We start from the raw sequence: 26147 nt of genomic DNA on the forward strand, positions 1-26147 counted from the left end.
CAATAGTAACCAAGCAGCCATTCGGGTTGGTTGCCCTGGACCATGTGAAGTTGGTCCCAAGCCGGTCGGGTTACATCTATGCTCTTACCATCGTTGACCACTACTCAAGATTCCTGGTAGTTGTGCCTGTCAAAGATCAAACAGCCAGGACAGCAGCCAGAGCTTTCCAACAGCACTTCTGTAGACCACATGGCTATCCTGAGCAAGTGCTTACAGATCAAGGTCCTGCCTTTGAGGCAGAGGTGTTCCAGGAATTCTGTAACTTGTACGGTTGTAAGAAGATCAGGACAACCCCGTACCATCCACAGACCAATGGCATGAGTGAAAAGATGAACTAGGTGGTGATCGACCTGTTGAAGACCTTGCCTTTGGAGGAGAGGAGTCTGTGGCCAGAAAAGTTGCCAGATCTGGTAGACCTCTACAACCACATTCCTGTAAATTCCACCAACTGCACTCCAGCCTACCTAATGAGAGCAAGGCCTGGTAAGCTGCCTATTGATTTGGACATGGGAGTCCTTACACCTGAAGTGACGTCACCAGATGCTGACTGGGACAGAGAGGCAGCAACAGTACAGAAGAGTACAAGAACGTGTGGAAAAGAGTCTAGCTCAGGCAAGAGAGGAACTACAATCAGCATGCACCTGCGGGTCCCTTGTCACCAGGAGAACAAGTCCTCAAGAGGAAAAGGAGGATGCATAAATTGGATGACCAATGGGAAGCTGAACCCTACACCATTCTACCCTCAAACTTTGACAATACCAAGGTGTGCCTTATTAGTAAAGATGGAAGAGACACCTCAGCAGCAGTATCAAGGGATCATTTGAAATTATGCCCTAACCAGCTAAAGGAAAGATTGGAAGAACAAAGTAACGTCCAATCCATAGAAGAAGAAAAGGTCAACACTATACTTGGAGAATTCCCTGCCAATTGGACTAAAGTAAATGATGCTATAGTGGTGCCAGTGTTGACATTTCCCCAACTGGTAGTACAAGAAGAAGTGATTCAAGAAAATCCTGAAGATCGGGAAAATCAGGCAGCAGATGCCACACCAGCAGTGGAGCCAGAGAATCCTCGCCCTGCCAGTGGTGAATCTGTCATGCCCACAGTGAGTAGAACTGGTTTTAGGAAATCTAGTATCCCTGTGCTAGCAGAACCACCAGTAGTGTATTCAGTACATCACATATTACACCAGTAGTTAGCACCAGACAGCCAGTAAGGTCCCCAATCACACCAGTGTTACGTAGATCTACCCGTACTACACAAGGTATACCGCCCATCAGATATCGCATATAAATAAGTTAGTCATGTTAACCTGTACATGTATATTTGTAACTGTTTTCAAGTTTGTGCCTACAGATAATCTGTAAGAGTTTCTTTTGAATTTTCCAGTTTTGTTGTATGGACATTTTGGCCACAGGACTGTGTGTGGTCACTAACCTTGTAAATAGTTCACCATTTGCCCAGGAATGGACCATGGACATTGATGCTTGGACTTATCATCATAGGACTATTTTTGGAGCTTTTGGTTTTGTACATTTTTCATTTTTCAAAATCTTGTAACCTTCATATTGTTTACATGTTCATATGTTGTTCATCAGCCCAGGAGTGCTGACTTGCACTAGGGGGGAATGTGGCACCCCCAGAAGTATGGTTGCCACAATGGCATTTCCTTCCTCCAGGGAGGGTGATGTCATGCTTGGAAGCAATGAAGGGTCTCTCTAGCAGTTAACCATATCATGCAACACAGTTCCCACTCTGGGCCAGCAGAGGAAGCTCTGAACCAGGATTGGGGGAAGAGTGCTCTCTGAGGGCCAGGAAGGGAAATCAGTAGTTAGAGTGAGGAGGGCAACGAATGTAGACGTGTGGAGAGAAGCTGGAGGTTGAGCTGAAGATAGAGAGCTCCCTCCCAGTGAGAGCGCATGATCTGGAGCCTGGTCTCCACGGTTGTATGGATACTGAAGGTCCTGCAACAGAAACCAGAGGAATAGGAAGCTGTAAATGCTCTCTTCCCAACTAAGACTCGGAGGCACAACAGCGACGGGTGAGCCAAGAGAGATAGAGGGCTACAGCTGTCTGCCATATGAGGTAGTTCTAAGACGATAAGAAGGAGGAACTTCAGTGTAACACTGTACTGCATGTACCTCAAGCCAGCGCTAGGAAGGAGACTACACAACCCATCTGATAGATTCCTGAGTTGCTTCCAGGCTAGCCTGCTCCTGTGCCATCTATAATCAGGACCCTGGACTGCGTTTGCCAAGTAAAGGTAAAGAAATTGCACCCTGTTGTGTCCTTGCTTCCTTCCTGCAACATCTTCAGCACTGCTACATCTCTGTGCCAAACACTGCACCCTCTTCCTAAACATTCCGCTACACTGCCCTGGGACCAACAGCCTTACCTGTGGAGGGCTACAACATCATTGCTGCACTACACCATCTGTCGCAGAGGATCTGCTTTCAGCGTCAGCTTAACACCTCCCTTGCCGTACACTACAGGTGGCATCACGAATCACTTATAAACTTTATTCCCAACTCAACCCCTTTTACATGGGCGCCCAGGGCCACGGACCTGGTCACCGCTGCTGTGAAAATCCCCTCTGAGAGATCGGCCCGGTACTGAGTACCCGACAGCCCTCATTCTTTTAAGTCCCCCTTGTTCACATCTGGCAGCTGTCAATTTGCCTCCAACACTTTTCCTTTCACTTTTTCCCCATTATGTAGATAGGGGCAAAATTGTTTGGTGAATTGGAACGCGCAGGGTTAAAATTTCGCCTCACAACATAGCTTAGGACACTCTCGCGGTCCAGACGTGTGACTGTGGCAAATGTTGTAGCTGCGATGGTGCGGATGCCAATCCTAGGCATACATGCATGCATACATACATACATACATACATACATTCAGCTTTATATATTAGATCTCAGCCTCAGCACAGGGATATTTTAATTAAACACATCCAATTGTGGAAATTATTATTCTAAAGCCCCCGCCACACATAGCGATCTCGCTAGCGAGATTGCTGCGGAGTCACAAGTTTTGTGATGCAACAGCGATCTCACCAGCGAGATCGCTGTGTGTGACGCTTATCAGCGACCGGCCCCCCTGTTGGGAATCGCTGATCGTCCTGGAATGGCCAGGACATTTTTTTGATTGCTGCGTGTGGCAGGCGGGAGATCAGCGAATTGGTAACCAAGTCAAACATCGGGTTTCTAAGCGCCGCGCGGCGCTTAGAAACCCGATGTGTACCTTAGGTACACAGTGGGTAACTAACCGATGTGCGTCGCTTGTTACCCGCGTGTCGCTGTCCTGATCGCTGGTGAAGCTGCCTGTTTGGCAGCTCACCAGCGATCATGTAGCGACACACCAGCGATCCTGACAAGTTCACATCCTTTTCGGGATCGCTGGTGAGTCGCTATGTGTGACGGGGCCCTTATTCCAAAAACTATTGATTAAAATGAACTATTGTTTGTGGGAAAACCCTTCTAAGTCAAATGCACATTCTAATGTGAGGCCATACACATTAAAGGGAATCTGTCACCCTTTTTTGAGATATCATATAATGATGTCATTCAATTGTGTGTCACATAAGGATTCTCTTAGTACTTTTGCTCCCCCTGACCCCGCACCTTTCATGCAGAAATACCTTGTTTATATCGGTTCAGATGTATTTAATCTGCCGCTGTCCGGTCCGCTGGGCGGGACTTATTCACCTGCTCCCCCCCCTCCCTGTCTTGCTCTTCTTGTGTAGTAGGGGGGAGCAGTTGAATAAGCCCCGCCCATCGGACCGGACCGTGGCAGTTTACATACATCTGAACTGATATAAAAAAGTATTTATGCATGAAAGGTGCTGGGTCAGGGGGAAGCAAAAGTACTAAGAGAATCCTTATGTGACACACAGTTGAATGATATCATTATATGATATCTTAAAAAAGGGGTGACAGATTCCCTTTAAATTAATGGTGCCCAAACTGCTGATTTCTTACTGTGTATGGGGATGTGCCGACTACCCTGAGATGGAACTTAGTGGGTGAATGAAGGATCTGGCATATTGAAATCTATCATGGTCAATACTTTTGCTAGGAGACGAGCTGTGTCTGGAAACGGCTTGCATCCCTTTCCCAATTGAGATCATAAATCATATTTATGTGGGGGGAGGGGATAGTCGAATTAATAGTTGTCAGCTGAGCAAGCAATTGGCTTTCAGCAATCTAAGAGCTGTGGCCGAGGTTTTACAATATGGTGTTCTAACCTACAGTGCTGTGCAAATTAATTGGGACACAGCATTTTTTTTTACGTAAAATCGTAAGTTGGTTACCAGTCAGTGATTCAAACCAGTTTTAACTTCTTTGAACAGGTGTGAGTGCCTGTTCAAGGCAGTTAAAACTGGTTTGAATCACTGACTGGTAACCAACTTACGATTTTACGTATAAAAACTGCTTTGTCCCAATTAATTTGCACAGCACTGTAAGATCATGAATACCTGCAATACATGTATGCCCACATAGCAGCGATGTAAGCATTGTACGTAGGCAGTGCCATTTACTCTCACAACTGTTTCCCTAGCCTGTCCTCTCCCCCACATATGCTTAAAGGAAACCTGTCAGGTCCCCCATGCCCTCCAACCCACCAGCATTTGTGTATTTACTGCAAATTTCCCTGCCTAACCAGCCCTTTATCCTATCACTCACCTAAACACTTGTTGAAATAAAGTATTTATAAGCTCCGTTTCTCTTGCGCAAATTAGTCCTTTGACTAGTTGATGGGGCACTTTTGAGAATAGTCATCCCTCCTTGCATGGTATCACGTCCCTGTGGCCGTGATAACATGATTTCCAAGAGTTGGCTTCATCACCAGCTCTCTGCAAACTTCGTGCATGTGGGTGGCTTATTTGAGGCACATCACTGCGCCTCTGAAGCTGTGTGTACACTCCCTAGCTACAGAGGTGCAGTGCGTATTACTGGAAGTGCAGAAGATGTTCGTGAGCTGTCTCAAAAATGCTTTGAAAAGAACCAAAGAATAAAGCCATGGAGGTGAATGCTGAAGTCAGGACACTATATTGTACAATAATGGCATTTATTGATTAATTACCTTCTGTGTGTGACTGTGCTCCATTAATGATGGGGGCTACCATTGAACTGAGGCAGAAGGAGCATGGGTTCAGATCACTAAATTCCTATTTATAATGTATCTTTCCCCATAAAAAAATCTGCTAAGCTTTATTCAAGATTGTATGGCAGATTTTAGGTTTTGTAAAAGATGAAATCTACAGCAAATCCATAATGGAGAACTCCACCTATTGTACATGTGAATGAGGTTAAACAAACATGAACTGTATCTTCCAGGAGATTTTCAGTGCAGAATCCTCAACAAAATTGTTACAGATCTGATGCTGTTTTAGTTTTATATTATTAAAACATGTATTGCATTATTCAAAATGAAATAAAAACCGCCTCAATATTTCTTGTTTTCTTTTTTTTCAGTGGGCTAATGATATTGAGACTGATTACAAGTATTCAAAATGGCCTTCAAGTCTTCAAGAACTTCTAAGACCAGTGTTTCCTGGAGCAATACGTCCTATCAGACGAAACTTTTTCAGTTTGGTGAGTATTCTCATGTATTCCATTGTGCCCTCATTATCGGTTATGAGAATTGCATGTAAAGTCCTATTTATTCTTTTGTAACCTTGCAACATTTACGGTTACCTACGGTAGATGGATATTAATTTTTGTAGTAATAACAAATTCTTTAACTCGCTGTGTGAATCTTATAGTAGTCTAATGTGGAGAAACATTACTGTAATTCAGATGGGCTAGGTTTGCTTGTTTATCCATCTAGCGATGGAGCGTCTGCTTGTTGTAGCTCCTTTTTTTCCAATAGTATTTAAATAGACTGGGAAGGCAGTCAGACACACTGTTAAAATGGGTTTACCTTAATTTTCAAGATGTTAATGGGCCTAAAGTGGTATTAAAAACAAAAAAAAAACTCCGTCCCAAAATGGTGTCACTCCTCCACACTTTCAACTTTGTCCCCCACCAGTCATGGGTCATCATTATGCGAAGGGGGCATCAGATGACGGTTGATGGTAATACGTGCAAATAGTAGAAGGGGCTCAGACACAATGTGAAGACTGTAACAGGTGGTTCCACGAGACTGTCAGGGAGGGGATCATAGTAGTGAGTATGGAGGAACAGTGTCCGTCTGAGAGGTGAATATGGAATTTTTTTTTCTATGATTCCTCCCTGGAGTAATTGACAATAACTAGAGGAGAGCCCTTTAATGATATCCTCTGTCTCCTAGATGTACTTTTCAGTATTACCCAGGAGATGAAGGTTGCACCAGATATATCAGGGACAGATTATCGCTATGCATGCCTTGTCTCCTGACTTTTTTTTCTTTACTTTGTACCAAGAAAAATAAATATAAAACTGAAATATTTTATTCTTCATACAAACACAAGAGTTGATGGCCTTGGTTGAACGTTCAAGAATGTTAAGATTTCTCGCTCTTTATTAGAATTTATTTGTCATGAAGATTATGGCATATTAAATTGTAAGTACACGTTTGGAAAACAAGCCCTCATTCTAAGTAATGTTGCAGGAAATGCTTATTCTTGACACACAGAGACCTACTTATGAGATGTATAAATTTCTGCCTCGCACATTAACCATCATTTTCTTTTGTACTATTCACTCTTCTTTTTTTTACACATTAGATTTTAAATATAAAACTGAGGCATCTGTTGTGAACAAAGCCACTGAATTGCTAATGAGATAAGTAGAAAATAAATACAATTAGTTGCTGCTGTTAGGAAGAAAATATGACAAAGATTAATGGTGTACAATAGACTGGCGGTAAAAAAAAATCCCTGCCATCTGCTTTCATCATACAGAAAGTTTTGCTACATACACAAGAATGGTTTGTTCGGTGGTGTCATATTCTGGAAGAGATGAAAGTCATCTTGACCTTGATTGACCTTGATGGGGGTTAATGAAAGTCTTTAATACTAGAAATAAAAAAAAAAAACAAAAAAGCATTAAAAGCAGTACAGATGTGTCTTTTAATGCATTGGCAATCATTCATATTTAGAAAATCTTACGTTTTCTATTTTCTTAATTCAACAGCTGTTCAAGGAGTTCTCCCAAATCTTATCACTTTTGATCTTGGTCATACTGACCATTGCACTAGGGAGTGACGTCCTCACTTTTCTTCATTTCTTAACCATTTTCATCCAGAAAAAAATTGCTTTCTGTACAGGAAAGGGGAATGTGTTTTGGGTATTTCCATTCCTGTTGAAATATGGCACTACATTTTCTAAGGGTAGGCTAGCAATAAACCTGATGGCGACATCTAGTGAAATATTACATAGAATATACTGTACTTGATACCACCTCATTTACAAACTATCTTTCATATTCTGATTTATATTTTCGCACTTGACATTGTAATGGTACCCCTAGATTTAAAGGAGTTTTCCAATTAACAAAAGTTAATTTTAATCGCTAGATCTTGGAATAATAACTTCTACAATTGGATGTGTTTACATAAAATGTCCCTGTGCAGAGATAATCTTATAAATGTGAGCTTGCTGCATACTGTGCAATGGCTGTGTCTGACCGTGCAGGAACATGGTCTGATCATACCACAACTCCTGGGCAGGGGAGGAAGTAAAAGGGTATACAGATATTTCAGCAGTGGATCTTAACCGATTCTTTCTGTGAGGTAAAACATTTCCCTACCTGTTTTTAAACAATATAGATAAACACAGCACTCATACAGTATCGAGTATTGGTCCTCAAGCAGGGTATCCAGCCCATCTTATCCGCAGAGAGAAAACTAGGCACTCAAAAAAAAATATATATATTTTTGCAGTAAAAGATTCCATTTATTAACATTCAGGTGATAAATATGTTAAATTTTTTCGGTCCCAGATATACATTTTCTTATGTGTTTTGCGTTTGGCAATTAAAAGAAATAAAAACTATACCATGATTAAATAGCCTTATCTCTCTGTACTACAATATTCTGAATTAACAAGATAGTGAGAGAATTAACAAGATAGTGAGAAAGCATTATAAATTTACAGTGCTTGTTTCTGGCCTTTCAGATTTTTGTAGCCCCATCTGAGAGCAACATGATGTAGGGACAATGATCCTGATTTGAGCAACATACCACTTGCATGCTTTCATTTTGATAAAATCATTGTTTAATTTTCTGGAGATCTACCCGTTTCCTGAATGTTGAGCTCTGTATAACCCTGCCCACACCATTGTTTGACAGCTTTCTGTGTGCACTGAGCATAGGCAGAAAGCTGCCAGAGGTCATGGTGGAGTTATACAGCACTCATAAATATTGAGGACTACATGGCAAGAGTTTCTGGTCCTGTAGTGATAATCATCTGCTGATAAAACTGTGATTTTATTGAAACTATAGCAAACAGCCCAGTAAGTGACACATTGCTGGAAACAAGGTCACTGCCCCTACATCATACTGCTCTCAGAATAGGTAGCAAAAACCTGTTGACAGATTTCCTTCAATTTAGAAAGATCAGGTTCAGTCCCTGTCTGTCACATGCAGCTGGAGACTTTTGGGGAGAATACAGAACTAGGTACGTAATTTATTACCACTTCTGGCTTCTTTGCTGGCTACAAACCAGTCATTGAAGTTCCTATAAAAAATGTCTCTCAAAATCTTTTTGATTTCCTAGGGGACAAATTATGTGAAAAAAATATATAAACTTGTAAAAAGCAACGGCAAAATAATATTGTAAAACATTTCATAAAAATAAAGTCCCCAATGCAACAAAAACAAACATTTTTTTCATATAAAATACATTTTAATGCATGCATACAAAAATAACATGGACATTGTTACAGTATTTGGTGTGAAAAAAATATTTATATGTACCCCAAAGCAGCACTAAAAAAAAATCTCAGTTCAGTATAAAGCTAACCTTCAAACAGTCAAAATTGGCTGCTGCAAAAATGAGGGATGAAAACTAAATAAAAAAAGGCAGGCACTGCAGGATGTGGTTCCCCCCCCCCCCTCAAGTTTAAACCATAATGTCTTGCTGCCGTCATGTAAGAATAGCAGTTGGGATTAGTACAGTTTAATTAAATTGGTGATATCTGTTATATTAAAACTAAGTCTGAGTTTCTCAATGCTGATCAATGTGTGAAATTGAACGATACCTGACCAAACGACAATGTGTGAAAGTAAACTGTGTCCTACCAACTCAATGTCCTGCCAGTGTCAATAGGTACACTATGCCTGACCAATTCAACTCCCCCTGCTGCTTTTATATTTGCAATTTTGTATTTTTTCATGAACTTTTCTGTTTGGAATAGTCACTATTTTTTCAGACCTAAATCAAAGCTTTTTCCACTAAATTGATCCAATTGACCTTTTTCCAAAAACATTGTATGGTTCTACATATGTCTTGCATTGTTCATGCTTGTATGGTGGAAGCAAAGCTGAACAGTGGCATCTGCAAAAACGCTGCAAGAAAAGCAGCAGAAAGCACCACAAGACCTGCTTGTTGCCTGCAGCTTTTTACTACCAAGAGATCAGGTTTTGGCTGCAGGAACAAAAGTAGCAAAAAAAAACAACATATGAATATAACCTAAGGGATTAATGTTAAATGCCCTGTCTGTGGGGGAAAATGTGACTATCCGGATTGACCATGCGCACATTGTCTGTTATACGCCATCAATAAAATTTTGTGAAACAAATATATGCCAGGAGTGTTCCCTTTCTAATAATGTGCCTTATCTAGGTGTTTCTATAATTCCTTTCAGATGAAGTTTAATACCTTGTTGATTCTTCCGTAGCAGTTTGCTAAGTTTACCGAAGTGTTGAGAAAATATATCTCTCAAGTTCATTCTAATCCTGCTGGGGGCTTGTACCGATGAAGAAGTCCTCGGGGGGCGATATGCTCTTAACGAGAAAGTAACTAAGCCTTTTGGGGATAAGAGAAAATAGCTGCGGATTAGGGAATAACTGTAGCTTGAAGTGGTAAACAATGCTTAGTCGCCTAAGAACGTCTTGGCACAGGAGTTTAAAAAGCTGTAGCTGAAATAAATGCTGCGTCCTACAAATAGAGAGGTTGGCGTATACAGTATGCTTCAGTGCCATAGCAGTGCATGGTCTAGAAAGTCGGTGAAGCAGACACACAATGAAGGTGATTGAGATTAGCAATACTAAAATGATGTCACATCTGTCCGTGTTGTTTTTTAACGACTTCTATTTACTTACTGTGGCAATGCGCACATCAATATCCACATTGGTCAAGTCTTTGGTGCATCCCTAGGCATTATTCTGGGATTTACTATTCGTGCTTAGCTTCAGTTACTTTCTTTTTCCACACTATAACTGGAATGTTCTTTTCTTCAGTTTTATATCAACATGTAGAGCAAAACTAAAATGCTGTTAATTGGAAAATTGGAATTTTGATACCCCCCAAAAAAAAATAAATAAATAAAAGGGGAAAATACATAAGGAACAAAGTTATCTCTACACTCAGGCCCCGATTCACCAAAATTTTTACACCAGAAAACTGTCGTAAAACAGAATTGCGCAACAGAATGTTGCAAAAAAAAAAAAAAATTAAAACCTTCACACTACTTTCTGGCAGATCTGCTAAATTATGCAGAACTAGTGAGGAGCTGGGGATGGCGTGGTTCATCTGCTCTTTAAATTCTTTCAAACTAATGACCTTTCTTTTCCTGAAAATATTACCCCAGCTCCTGGCTGAAGTAACATTTCTGGCAAGGCGCACGCTTAAAGGAAGATGCTCCAACTCATTATATATGCACCTTTTACTGAAATTGGTACATCTTATTGCTGCATGTCCCTCATTAAGACTAATGTACTAAACAACTTAATGAATCAGGACCTTCGTATGTGGCCTTTTCACATCATATACAAGGGAGCCATTCTCTCGTAGGTTGGTTTTTAGATCAGAAAGCGGACGGGCAGCACAAGACCCATTATATTTCCTATAATGGAAAGTTTTCTCCTTTTTGAGCTGTAATTTTAATAAAGGTTCCAGACAATAGGTCTTCCATATGTGATTTAAAAATCACCTGTCGCATTTCAGCATAAATGTCTCAAATGCCATTACAGTGGGGAAAGTAAGTATTTGCTACAGATATGAATGACCACCATTTTATCTTTAAGTTATTATTATAGTTTTCATTTTGGCATCCATACAACTTCATGATCACTTTTTATTATTTTATTAAATCGGGGGTTGTCCTAGTAGTGGGTAACCCCTTTAAAGTGCTGGGGTTGAAATGTTCACCGATTTCAACAGTTGCAGACAAGGATCATCTTATCATATCAACCCCTTGCCTTATATGGAGTGGTCTTACTGAGCATGCTTCATGTACTCCCTCCCATCATGTGATGTATATGTACGTCACATATTGCTAAAGGATTACGAATGGACATAAAGGCTAGGGTCATCTGCTTTTCTTCTGAAGCATACTTGGATCACCACAGAATCTTCTCTTTCCGTGACCCTGTGTATAACACAAAATGATGACAAAAACAACATAGCCGTATGAGGGAATGCTGAAAACATTCTGCCATAAAATATAGCGTTTCTTGTTCAAAACTATATTTAAGAACCTCCCAATGCACTTTTTTTCAACAAGCTCCAATGGAATAAAATGAGTGTGTTTAATAGTTGTAGAGGAATATACAGTAGCCATTTTTCGTTTTGAAGTGCCAAGCTGATGATATGTTTTGTTTTTGGATCTTTTGACAAGCCCTAGATTACTTTATTCATCATCTAGAACGCCTGCTGTTTATTCCGGAAAAGCAGCCAGTTCATGACTAACGCGCCCTCACTGCATGCACTGAAAATCGGAGGATGTTAATTCACGTGATCTAATTATGTTGCCGTCTATTCTCCAGACACTTGAATGCATTGTGTGTCTATCAGTAACCAATCACTATGCCAGAGAGGGAATCGCTGTTCGTGGATATTAAGTGACTTGTACCATTTTCCTAGGTTCTTTTCCTCGATCCTGCTCAAGATTATGCTGCTGATTATGTGAAGCTAGTGGAATTATTCTACCAACACAATGTGCCTCTCAGGTACTGTATGGTAACCAGCAGAAGAATAACTCTCCATTATAAAAATGAAATGGGAATGTTGTAATTCTGCTGCAGTAGAAATAAACTATGCATAAGGGGAAAACTGACAGTAATACCAAATAAACGGTTCCATATCTTCCCATGACTACACGTGCATTCTTAGAGGAACCATTGGAAATTACCCCGAAGATGCATTCTCCTCATTTTCAAGTTATAAAGGCCCAAAGTGCATTTACATTTATCCAGAGTTTTAGGGTCATTATGTGGGAAAAAGAATTTAAAGCTGGTGATATATTGAGTTCATGGTAAGGCCGCTAACTGAGCTTAATAAAAAAAACCTAGGGGAGTATGTATATGTAAGATGTAAATGTGCCCTGCAAATTACTGGGCCACCATTGGGTTTTAGTTGCTCTATTTATTAAAGAGATCGCCTCATCTTAATAAATGGGTAAAATTGTTAAGTGCTTGTAAATATACTGTAACTTTGCAATTTGCCTCTTAGTTATCCATGGTTACAACCACTAGCAACTAACTGTCACTGTATCAGTGGTCGTAACCATGGATACCTAATGTCCTGCAATGCCTGCACATGAGGAAAGACATAGCGAATAAAAAAAAAACTATACTACATCTCTAATTGAAGGTATTTTCTAATAATAATAATTAATATTACACCTACTACTTTTTGGATAGGATCTTGGAGATGGGAATACCCCTTTTAAGTGCGAGTATTGACAGAGACCTGTCAATCCGGGACAGCGGGAGGGGAGAAGCATGTTAGTATGTTAATCTCTGAAACACCGCAGTATTTCAGAGTCAAACATACCTGACTGAGCTAATGCAGGCTGTGTCGAATATATACGCCCACGGTTGGGGCGGCGTGTATCAGCTGTCGGGTTCACATTAATTGATCATGCATTGTACTTGCCAGTTTTAGTCTCTACAAGCGCGGTCACCTCCAACCCTGGTCTTATCTATTTAGCCTCTTAACGCTATTTAGCCTCTTAAACCTTATTGATGATATGTCGTGGGTGAGCAATGAATAGAACAAAATTTATGATGAAATCAAAAGTTGATGTGCACAGATTACAAGTAAATGGAGAGTAGACCATCTGCATAATTTCTCTAGGACTTTAGCCTAACGTTAATATGTGGGATCTTGAGAAAGGTGGCGTGTGTTGTTGTTTTTTTTTTTTTTTTATTTCACTTTATTGACTCGCTGAATATTTATATTTTTACTATTTTCATTTTTTTCTTTTCAGGGTTGGTTTTGTGTTTGTGGTAAGCTCTGGTGAAACTGTTGGGGCTGCATTGTGGCGTGCCTTTAATTACATGGCCGAAGAATCTGACGTTTCTCACACTTTCACTTCTCTAATTAGTGTATGTACAGGTCATGTTTCTACTTGATTTTTTTTTTTTTTTCTAAAGTTCTTAGTATCACATTTAAATGGTGTCTTTCACCAGGTCTGAGAGCAGCATGAGATAGGGACATACAGTGCCTTGCGAATGTATTCGGCCCCCTGGCACTTTTCAACCTTTTCCCACATATCATGCTTCAAACATAAAGATACCAAATGTAAATTTTTGGTGAAGAATCAACAAGTGGAACACAATTGTGAAGTTGAACGAAATTTATTGGTTATTTTTAAATTTTTGTGGAAATTCAAAAACTGAAAAGTGGGGCGTGCAATATTATTCAGCCCCTTTACTTTCAGTGCAGCAAACTCACTCCAGAAGTTCATTGTGGATCTCTGAATGATCCACTGTTGTCCTAAATGACTAATGATGATAAATATTATCCACCTGTGTGTAATCAAGTCTCCGAATAAATGCACCTGCTCTGTGATAGTCTCATGGTTCTGTTTGAAGCACAGAGAGCATCATGAAGACAAGGAACACAACAGGCAGGTCCGTGATACTGTTGTGGAGAAGTTTAAAGCCGGATTTAGATACTAAATCATTTCCAAAACTTTAAACATCCCAAGGAGCACTGTGCAAGTGATCATATTGAAATGGAAGGAGTATCATACCACTGCAAATCTACCAAGACCCGTCCGTCCCTCTAAACTTTCAACTCAAACAAGGAGAAGACTGATCAGAGATGCAGCCAATAGACCCTTGATCACTCTGGATGAACTGCAGAGATCTACAGCTGAGGTGGGACAGTCTGTCCATAGGACAACAATCAGTCATACAGTCATGGCCAAAAGTTTTGAGAATGACACAAATATTATATTTTCACATGATCTGCTGCCCTCTGGTTTTTATGTGTGTTTGTCAGATGTTTTTATCACATACAGAAATATAATTGCAACAATATTATGAGTAACAAAAGGTTATATTGACAGTTAGAATGAGTTAATGCAGCAAGTCAATATTTGCAGTGTTGACCCTTCTTCTTCAGGACCTCTGCAATTCTCCCTGGCATGCTCTCAATCAACTTCTGGATCAAATCCTGACTGATAGCAGTCCATTCTTGCAAAATCAATGCTTTTATTTTGTCTGAATTTGAAGGTTTTTGTTTGTCCACCCGTCTCTTGATTGACCACAAGTTCTCAATGGGATTAAGATCTGGGGAGTTTCCAGGCCATGGTCCCAAAATCTCTGCTTTGTTCCCTGAGCCATTTAATTATCACCTTTGCTTCATGGCAAGGTGCTCCATCATGTTGAAAAAGGCATTGTTGATCGCCAAACTGCTCTTGGACGGTTGGGAGAAGTTGCTCTCGGAGGACATTCTGGTACCATTCTTTATTCATGGCTGTGTTTTTAGGCAAGACTGAGAGAGAGCCCATTCCCTTGGCTGAGAAGCCACCCCACACATGAATGGTTTCAGGATGCTTGACAGTTGGCATGAGACAAGACTGGTGGTAGAGCTCACCTCGTCTTCTCCGAATAAGCCGTTTTCCAGATGTCCCAAACAATCAAAAAGGGGATTCATCAAAGAAAATGACTTTACCCCAGTCCTCAGCAGTCCACTCCCTGTACCTCTTGCAGAATATCAGTCTGTCCATGATATTTTTTCTGGAGAGAAGTGGCTTCTTTGCTGCCCTCCTTGAGACCAGGCCTTGCTCCAAGAGTCTCCGCCTCACAGTGCGTGCAGATGCACTCACACCTGCCTGCTGCCATTCCTGAGCAAGCTCTGCACTGCTGGTAGCCCGATACCACAGCTGAAACACTTTTAAGAGACGTCCTGGCGCTTGCTGGTCTTTCTTGGGCACCCTGGAGCCTTTTTGGCAACAAGGGAACCTCTCTCCTTGAAGTTCTTGATGATGCGATAGATTGTTGACTGAGGTGCAATCTTTCTAGCTGCGATACTCTTCCCTGTTAGGCCATTTTAGTGCAGTGCAATGATGACTGCACGTGTTTAACAGAAGAGAAACAATGATGCCAAGCACCAGCCTCCTTTTAAAGTGTCCAGTGGTGTCATTCTTACTTAATCATGACAGATTGATCTCCTGCCCTGTCCTCATCAACACCCACACCTGTGTTAATGGAGCAATCACTGAAACGATGTTAGCTGGTCCTTTTAAGGCAGGGCTGCAATGATGTTGAAATGTGTTTTGGGGGATAAAGTTCATTTTCTAGGCAAATATTGACTTTGCAAGTAATTGCTGTTAAGCTGATCACTCTTTATAACATTCTGGAGTATATGCAAATTGCCATTAGAAAAAATGAAGCAGTAGACTTTGTAAAAATTAATATTTGTGTCATTCTCAAAACTTTTGGCCATGACTGTACACTGCACAAATCTGGCTTTTATGGAAGAGTGGCAAGAAAGCCATTTCTCAAAGATATCAATAAAAAGTGTCATTTAAAATTCGCAACAAGCCACCTGGGAGACAACAAACTTGTGGAAGAAGGTGCTCTGGTCAGATGAAACCAAAATCATCCTTTTTGGCAACAATGCCAAATGATATGTTTGTCGTAAAGGCAGCACAGTTCATCACCCTGAACACACCATCCCCACTGTCAAACATGGTGGTGGTGGCAGCATCATCATGGTTTGGGCCTGCTTTTATTCAGCAGGGACAGGGAAGATGGTTAAAATTGACGGGAAGATGGATGGAGCCAAATACAGGACTATTCTTGAAGAAAACCTGTTGGAGTCTGCAAAAGATCTGTGACTGGGACGGACATTTGTCTTCCAACAAGACAATAATCCCAATCATAAAGCAAAATCTACAATGGAATGCTTCACAAATAAACGTATCCAGGTGTTAAAATGGACAAGTCCAGACCTGAATCCAATCGAGAATCTGCGGAAAGATCTGAAAACTGCTGTTCACAAACTATCTCCCATCAAACCTCACTGAGCTCGTGCTGTTTGCCAAGGAAGAATGGGTAAGAATTTCAGTCTCTCGATGTACAAAACTGATAGAGACATACCCCAAGCGACTTGCAGCTGTAATCGCAGCAAAAGATGGCGCAACAAAGTATTAAGTTAAAGGGACCGAATAATGTTGCACGCCCCACTTTTCAGTTTTTGAATTTCCACAAAAATTTAAAATAACCAATAAATTTCATTCAACTTCACAATTGTGTCCCACTTGTTGATTCTTCACCAAAAATTTACATTTGGTATCTTTGTTTGAAGCATATGTGGGAATAGGTTGAAAAGTTCCAGGGGGCCAAATACTTTCGCAAGGCACTGTAAACTCTGATTCCAGTGATGTATCACTTATAGGGCTTCCTGCTATTGACAAAATCACTGTTTAATCTTCTGCAAATTTAGCAAAGCTCGTAATGCTAAACATTGTATAACCCCGCTCATGTCACTCATTGGCAGCTTTCTGCCTATGCACAGTGTACACAGAAAGCTGACAGTCAGTGGTGGGAGTAGGGTTACACAGAGTTGATGAATATGGAGGACTACATGGCAGCAGGCTTATTAGTCCTCTAGTGATGATCGCCTGCTAACGAAACCGTGAACTGGCAACAGGCAGCAACAAAGAGGGAAAAAAACACACAGCTCAGCTCTGTCAACCTCTTGCAGGAGAAGTACACGATCCCAGAGACACAGCTCTGGTGATGCTCAGTTTCACCATGACACAAATCTTAACCTAAATTTTACAAGCTAATATTTCCACAATTTGGCTAGTTTAACATGCTGAAACTGATGAAGGGTCCTCTTTAAGGCTCTGTGCCCATGTTGCAGAAATGCTGCAGAATTGTCCGCAGCATTTCTTCAACTCCCCACCGTGCTTTTCCAAGCAATTTCAAGCATCGCTTGGAAAGGTGATTTGACAGGTGGGTCACACTTGTCAAGCATAGTGCTTGACAAGAGTGACCAACTTTTTACGATTGATGCTGCCTATGCAGCATCAGTAGTAAAAGGATGCTAAAAATAATTTAAAAAAAAAATGGTTATTCTCACCTTCCGATGGCCCCCAATCTTCTCAGCGGCACTCCCGGCATCTTCCGGTCCAAGTGATGCTTTGCTCGAAAGACCTTTGTGAAGTCACGCTCGCGAGAGCGCAACATCATCTCAGATCATTCACGCAAAGCATCACTGGGACCGGAAGATGCTGGCAGCGTGGTGAGATTTTTTTAAATTCTATTTTTGAGAGGTATTATGGTACCCAGGGCCTGGAGGAGTCTCTCCTCTCCTCCAGACCCTGGGTACCATCAGCACATGAAGCGCTCACTTTACGCATTGTGGGCATAGCCACATGCGTAAAGTGAACTTTTCAATGCAATCCTATGGGTGCAGAATTGCCGTGATTCCGCACAAAGAATGACCATGCTGCATATTTTTCCGCTATGCGATTCCGCAGCGATAAAATCCGCAGCATTAGCACAGCAATGGGGAATCCCATAGGATTGCATGGGATGCGTTTTTGCAGCGGAAAAACGCTGCGAAAACGCTAAAAAGGCAACGTGTGCACAAAGCCTAAAAGCAATCAAGAACAAATGTGGTAGTCAGTAATGGTTACTTCTTTAAACAAAGCATAGGGGGGAAATTATGGAGTCACTCAATTCTGACTAAAAAATTATGGAATCATGAAAAACAAACAAAAAAAATTAATCCAACACACAGGGCTGTGGAGTCGGAGTCGTGGAGTCGGAGTCGGTGCTCATTTTGGTGGAGTCGGAGTTGGAGTCGGTATAAAATGGACCGACTCCGACTCCTAAAATATATAATAAATTGGGTACAGTAATTCAATGCAGGATGTGCTGAATATTTTTTCATAGGAGTTTGGGAAAGTTATGAAATGTCCTATAAATGGCTGTTATATTCCTGATCTAAGGCTACATTCACACACAGCGTTTTTCCTGTGTTTTTTGAGGATACATTTTTCAGCTGCAAAAGCTGATCATCTTTTTAAAAAACTGCATCACCTGAAAGGTTTTTGAGCTCATAGATAATGTTTTCAATAGCAAAAGCAGATTAGAAATCTGCTCTATCTATCCATTTATCCATATCTGTCTATCCATATCGTATCTGTACCAAAAAGAATGAAAACCGGGTAGTACACCAATATATATTCTGTTCTATCTAAATATCTTGATTATTGGATCATAAAAATGATTAAATGTCTGAGATTCACATTGTACTACAATAAATTTTTCACTTAAATATAAGCAATATGTGTGGGAGTCGGAGTCGTGGAGTCGGAGTTGGAGTCGGAGTCTGTGTAAGGGAAATTGAGGAGTCGGAGTCGCAGGTTTGGCTTACCGACTCCACAGCCCTGCCAACACATCACTAGTATTTTGTTGCACCACCTCTGCCTTTTATAACAGCTTGCAGTCTCTGAGGCATGAACTTAATAATGAGTGTCAAACAGCACTCTTCATCAATCTGGCTCCAACTTTCTCTGATTGCTGTTGCCAGATCAGCTTTGCAGATTGGAGCCTTGTCATGGACCATTTTCTTCAACTTCCGCCAAAGATGTTCAATTGGATTGAGATCTAGACTATTTGCAGGCCATGACATTGACCTTGTGTCTTTTTTTTTTTCAAGGAATGTTTTCAGTTTTTGCTCTATGGCAGGATGCATTGTCATCTTGAAAAATGATTTAATCATCCCCAAACATCCTTTCAATTGATGGGATAAGAAGTGTCCAAAATATCAACATAAACTTATGCATTTATTGAAGATGTAATGAAAGCCATCTCCCCAGTGCCTTTGCCTGACATGCAGCCCCATATCATCATTGACTGTGGAAATTTGCATGTTCTCTTCAGGCAGTCATCTTTATAAATCTCATTGGAACGGCACCAAACAAAAGTTGCAGCATCAACACCTTGCCCAATGCAGATTTGTGATTCATCACTGAATATGACTTTCGTCCAGTCATCCACAGTCCACAATTGCTTTTCCTTAGCCCAGTGTAACCTTGTTTTTTTTCTGTTTAGGTGTTAATGATGGCTTTCGTTTAGCTTTTCTGTATGTAAATCACTTTAAGCGGTTTCTTACAGTTCGGTCACAGATGTTGACTCCAGTTTCCTCTCATTCCTTCCTCATTTGTTTTGTTGTGTATTTCCTGTTTTGAAGACATATTGCTTTAAGTTTCCGGTCTTGACGCTTTGAGGTCTTCCTTGGTCTACCAGTATGTTTGCCTTTAACAACCTTCCCATGTTTGTATTTGGTCCAGATTTTAGACATAGCTGACTGTGAACAACCAACATCTTTTGCAACATTGCGTGATGATTTACCCTCTTTTAAAAGTTTGATAATCCTCTCCTTTGTTTCAATTGACATCTCTCGTGTTGGAACCATAATTCATGTCATTCCACTTGGTGCAACAGCTCTCCAAGGTGTGCTCACTCCTTTTTAGGGTGAGTGCACACAGTGCGGCTTCACCTGCGCATTTTTCCGCACGGATTTGCCAGCGGTTTTCCCCTGCGGTTTGACACCTGGACAATTGAACAGGTGTCAAACCGCTGCGGAATCCGCAGAAAGAATTGACATGCTGCGGATTTGATACCGCAGCAAATCCGCGCAGAAAAATTCAGCAGCATAGCATGTGCACTGCGGTTTTGAAGTCCCATTGGCTAACATGATACTGTACATTGCTTGCGGATCTGCAGGGCCAATTCTGCTGCGGATCCGCTGCAGAATCCGCAGCGTGTGATCATAACCTGAGATGCAGACTAATGAGCAGATCTAATTTGATGTAGGTGTTAGTTTTGGGAATGAGATTTTACAGGGTGATTCCATAATTTTTTCCCTCAGAATTGAGTGATCCCATAATTTTTCCCTATGCTTGGTTTAAAAAATAACCATTACTGACCACCACATTTTTTGTTCTTGATTTCTTTTAGTGTTTGTTAAAGCCAGAAAGTTGCCATTTGAAATTACTTTAGTTTTGTGCCATGTCTGTGATCTCCTTTTTTTTTCTACAAAATTAAACAACTGAATGAACATCCTCCAAGGTCGGTGATTCCATAATTTTTGGGGTTGTATAGATTACCAAAAACCTTAATAAATCATCTCAGACCTATCTTCCCGTTTGCTAAAAAATGTTCTGTTCTTGGATGATTATCAGTTTTCAACTAACCTATTAATCTTGGGACGAAATACTCCTTTACACAACTACCTTAGAACATGAAAGAAATGTTATTCCAGTTGTAGGGACAACAAACACCTGTCATGAAAAGGGTAATGATTGACTTATATTATTTAACCAAGTATTTTTACATATGATACCTCTGTAGCAATGGGGAATAGAATTTCTCGGGCATCCAAATAGTGAAATATTAGACCGCTGATCGGGACTAATTACAACAGGTATATTCTGTATTTAATTAGCTTACATTTACAGCTGTATTTTGATATCTTTCACAGATGTATAATAAATTGCATGATGGAGAAGCATTGACTGTGGATATTGTGAAGTCTGTACTAAAATACCAGTTCCCTCTGGCTGATGTAGACCGTGTCCTGGGATTAAATTCTGAATATAGTCGCAATTTAAAGGTTTGTACACTTTTATAAATAAGGAGCATTAATTCGGAAATAAACGTTAAACATAGATAATCATCAGCACAAAGTTAAAAATATGGTCGATAACAAAATATTTTAGACTGAGTTACAAAATAGGCTAGTCTCAAAGACGCTCAATAAGTTATTTTAGATGGAAAAATCTTAGACAAGTAATTTTTATTTTTACAATATCTCATTTTAGGAGCTGTAACTTTTTGCTGATGCGTAAGGGCTTCATTTTTGTGAGATGTGTTATGTTTTTCAGTGACCTTCATCTTTGGTTCATATAACTTGTTCGTCTTCTGCTATTAACTATTTTTATGCTGTTCATGCTAGCAAAATGGATTTGCAACATTCTAGTGATACTAAATAACTAACTATGGTGCTCTTCTCTTCCTTTGCTCAAAACTTCCTTATGGATCTTGAAATCTCAAAAGTGGTAGTCACTTGGGCCATTAGGATTTTCAAAATGTCCAAAATACCAGGTCCTGTCGGGTTGTTGGCCTTGTACCATAATCCATACCTGGTTAATATTTTTAACATTGTGAAATCCATTAGTCAATCGCATTCATCTTCCCAGTAGCCAAAATGGCAATGATCCCAAAACCCCATGACCACTCGTAACCGAGCAGTGTGGAGACTGACTGCTGGCACACCCATGACCGCTAATTAAGGGCAACATCCCTACAGCTAGTGTCAAGGTATCTACATTGCCATGCATCATTTATTTTGTAGCGTATGTCCCTTGTATTTTATTATTATTATTATTATTATTATTATTATTATTATTATTATTATTATTCATTTATATAGTGCCATTTATTCCATGGCGCTTTACATGTGAAAAGGGGAAATATAGACAAGTATAATAAACATGTGTAAGACAAGAGACACACAAGTACAGAAGGAGAGAGGACCCTGCCCATGAGGGCTCACAGTCTACAGGGATGGGTGAGGATACACTAGGGGAGGGTAGATCGGGTCGTGCGGTGGTTCAGTAGACTTGTACTGCAGCTTTCTGAAACTTTAGACTTACAGATTTTTTTTTTTATGGGACTGAGTTGCAATACCTGGCTCAGCTACTACAAAATGTATGGAACTGTGTCCAGTAAACAATCTTGGGGCACCTCAGTTGTTGGATCAATGTGCCCCATTAATGAAATTATCCTAGAGATTCTGGGAGTTAGACAATTAGACTTACCAATCTCATGTTGTTAACTTATACCGAACGATAGGTCATCAATATTGATGTCCCGAAAAAACCTGCCTCATGAGACCAAACTTTCAAGGTGGTACAGCTTCAGTAATTTAAGCACCAGTCCTCTTTGCAGTCAGTGACTTAAAATATAGAGAAATGAAAATGGATTGTAGTTATTTAGTTCTGTGAAAAAGATTCTCAAGGAACTTGTGAAAAGCTCCTAACACACACGATCACTGAACTGACACTTTCCCTCTCTTTCTCATAAAAGACTTAAAATGGGTTTGCATTAGCGGATTTGCAGCGTTAACCCCTTAGTGACCGAGCTTTTAACATTATTGACCAGGCCATATCTTTGAAATCTGACCAGTGTCACTTTGTGGTGGTAACTCTGGATTGCTTCAACGGATCCCAGTGATTCAGAGATTTTTTCATGACCTATTATACTTCATGATGGTGGTAAAACTTGTTTGATGTGACTTGTGTTTTTGTGAAAACATCGGAAATGTGGCGAAAATGTTGAATATTTCGCAGTTTTCAAACTTTTAATGTCTGTGCCCTTTTTTTTTCATTTTCACATGGGTAACAGGAGAAAATGGACCTCAAGATTTGTTTTGCAATTTCCCCTGAGTACTCAAATACCCCATGTATGAGGGAAAACTACTGTTTGGGCACATGGCAGGGCTCGGAAGGAATCCCTGTTTGACTTTTTGAATGTAAAAATGGCTGGAATCGAGAGTGGATGCCATGCCGTGTTTAGAGAGCTCGTGATGTGCCTAAACAGTGGAAATCCCCAACAAGTGACCCCATTTGTGTACTAGACCCCTCAAGGAATGTGTCTAGATGTGTGGTGAGCACTTTGAACCCCCAGGTGCTACACAAGTTTAGAACGTAGAGTCATGAAAATAATAAATCCACTTTTTCCTGCACAAATTTACCTTTATCCCCAAATGGACCCAAAACCACGTTGTGTAATTTCTCCTGAGTACATGGATACCCCATATGTGGGGGAAAACTACTGTTTGGCTGAACAGCAGGGCTCGGAAAGGAAGGCCTGACATTTGCGTTTGCGGAGCCCCTGATGTTTTTAAACAGTGGAAACTGCCCACAAGTGACCCCATTTTGGAAACTACATTTTATCCAGGGCTATAGTGAGCATTTTGAACACACTTGTACTAGACAGAATTTGATAACATTACATTGTCATATTGAAATTTTTCACTTTTTTTCACAAAAATGTTATTTTGGTCCCAAATTTGAAATTTTCACAATGGATAATAGATGAAAGCGGACCCCATAATTTGTCGCATTTAGGAGAAATTGCGTTGATACCCCATATGTGGTCAAAAACTTCTGCTTGGGCACATAGCAGGGCTCGAAAAATAAAAGAGCAGTATGTGTCTGGAATAGAGTGAGAATGCAATGTCACATTTGAAGAGCCATGTGAAAACAGCAAAAAAAAAAAAAACACAAGTGCCCCCATTTTACATACTAGATCCCTCAAGGAATTCATCTAGGGGTGAATTGTGCATATGGTATTTAACCCCTTCACCCCCAAGGGTGGTTTGCACGTTCATGACTGGGCCAATTTTTACAATTCTGACCACTGTCCCTTTATGAGGTCATAACTCTGGAACACTTCCATGGATCCCGGTGATTCTGACATTGTTTTCTCGTGACTTATTGTACTTCATGTTAGTGGTAAAATTTCATTCAAATAATTTGTGTTTATTTGTGAAAAAAATGGAAATTTGGCAAAAATTTGAAAATTTCGCAATTTTCCAACTTTGAATTTTTATGCCCTTAAATCACAGAGATATGGCAAACAAAAAACTTGATAACTAACATTTCCCACATGTTTACTTTACATCAGCACAATTTTGGAACCAAAATTTTTTTTTGTTAGGAAGTTATAAGGGTTAAAATTTGACCAGCGATTTCTCATTTTTACACCATTTTATTGTTAGGACCACATCACATTTGAAGCCACTTTGAGGGGTCTATAGGATAGAAAATACCCAAAAGTGACACCATTCTAAAAACTGCACCCCTTAAGGTGCTCAAAACCACATTCAAGAAGTTTATTAACCCTTTAGGTGCGTCACAGGAATTTTTTTGATTTAAAAAAAAAAATGAACATCTAACTTTTTTTCATAAAAAAAAAATACTTCAGGTTCAATTTTTTTTATTTTACCAAGGGTAACAGGAGAAATTGGACTGCAAAAGTTATTGTGCAATTTGTCCTGAGTACGCTGATACCTGATTTGTGGGGGGGAACGACTGTTTCGGTGCATGGCAGAGCTCAGAATGGAAGGAGCGCCGTTTGACTTTTTCAATGCAAAATTGGCTGGAATTCAGATCGGACGCCATGTCACGTTTGGAGAGTCCCTGATGTACCTAAACAGTGGAAACCCCCTACAAGTGACCCCATTTTGGAAACTAGACCCCCCAAGGAACTTATCTAGATATGTGGTGAGCACTTTGAACCCCCAAGTGCTTCACAGAAGTTTATAACGCTCGGACATGAAAATAAAAAAATCATTTTTTTCCACAAAAATGATATTTTTGCCCCCAATTTTTTATTTTCCCAAGGGTAACAGGAGAAATTGGACCCCAAAAATTGTTTTGCAATTTGTCCTGAGTAGGCGGATACCCTACATGGGGGGGTAAAACACTGTTTGGGTGCATGGCAGAGCTTGGAAGGGAAGGAGCACCATATGACTTTTTCAACTCAGAATTGGCTGGAATTGAGATCAGACGCAATGTTGCATTTGGAGAGCCCCTGATGTGCCCAAACAGTGGAAACCCCCAATTCTAACTCCAACCCGAACCCCAACACACCCCTAACCCTAATCTCAGCCCTAGCCCTAACCCTAACCCTAGCCCTAACCCTAATGGAAAAATGGAAATAAATACATTTTTTTAATTTTATTATTTTTCCCTATCTAAGGGGGTGATAACGGGGGGTTTGATTTACTATTTATGGCGGTTTTTATTTTTGGCAGCTGTCGCACGCTGAAAGACTCTTTTTATTGTAAAAATAGTTTTTGCATCACCACATATTGAGAGCTATAATTTTTCCATATTTTGACCCACCGAGTCATGTGAGGTCTTATTTTTTGTAGGACGAGTTGACGTTTTTATTGGTACCATTTTCGGGCACGTGACATTTTTTGATCGCTTTTTATTCCGATTTTTGGGATGCAGAATGAACAAAAACCAGCGTTTCATGAATTTCTTTTGGGGGGGGTGCGTTTACACCGTTCCGCGTGCGGTAAAATTGATAAAGCGGTTTTATTCTTCGGGTCAGTACGGTTACAGCGATACCTCATTTAGGTCGTTTTTTTATGTTTTGTCGGTTTTTTGCAATGAAAACTACTTTATATAAAAAATAATTGTTTTTGCATCGCTTTATTCTGCGAGCTATAACTTTTTTATTTTTTCGCTGATGATGCTGTGTGGTGGCTCGTTTTTTGCGGGATAAGATGACGTTTTCAGCGGTACCATGGATATTTATATGCGTCTTTTTGATCGCGTGTTATTACACTTTTTGTTTGGCGGTATGATAATAAATCATTTTTTGCTTCGTTTTTTTTTTATTTTTTAAGGGGTTCGCTAAAGGGGTTAACTAATGGGACAGTTTTATAGGGCGGGTCGCTACGGATGCGGCGATACCTAATGTGTGTACTTTTATTGTTTTGGGTTTTTTTTATTTTCAAAAAATGAATTTACTGGGGAATATTATTATTATTTTTTTTTTTTTTTTTTTTTTTAAATTTTTACATTTTTTTTTACTTTATTACATAGTCCCAGGTGGGACATCACTGTCCTGTGACAGATCGCTGATCTGTCACATCACAGATCACTGTGACAGATCAGCGATCTGTCACAGGCATTGAAGAAGACTTCCTCTTGCCTGCGCTTTGCA

At 40.2% G+C, this 26147-nt stretch overlaps 1 protein-coding gene across 3 annotated transcripts in view; it reads left to right on the top strand.

Moving 5' to 3' along the window:
* UGGT2 (UDP-glucose glycoprotein glucosyltransferase 2) overlaps positions 1 to 26147 on the top strand; it is a 548948-nt gene that overhangs the window by 203199 nt on the left and 319602 nt on the right. For all 3 annotated transcript variants that reach the window (XM_073569568.1, XM_073569567.1, XM_073569569.1), the window contains exons 13-16: positions 5477 to 5596; positions 12010 to 12095; positions 13358 to 13475; positions 20884 to 21015. In XM_073569568.1, coding sequence (XP_073425669.1) covers positions 5477 to 5596; positions 12010 to 12095; positions 13358 to 13475; positions 20884 to 21015 — 456 coding nt within the window. The remainder of the gene's footprint in view (positions 1 to 5476; positions 5597 to 12009; positions 12096 to 13357; positions 13476 to 20883; positions 21016 to 26147) is intronic.

The sequence above is a fragment of the Dendrobates tinctorius genome, unplaced genomic scaffold (assembly GCF_039654945.1).
Source record: "Dendrobates tinctorius isolate UK_male_01 unplaced genomic scaffold, ASM3965494v1 ptg000026l, whole genome shotgun sequence".
In the NCBI taxonomy this organism is placed as follows: Eukaryota; Metazoa; Chordata; class Amphibia; order Anura; family Dendrobatidae; genus Dendrobates; species Dendrobates tinctorius.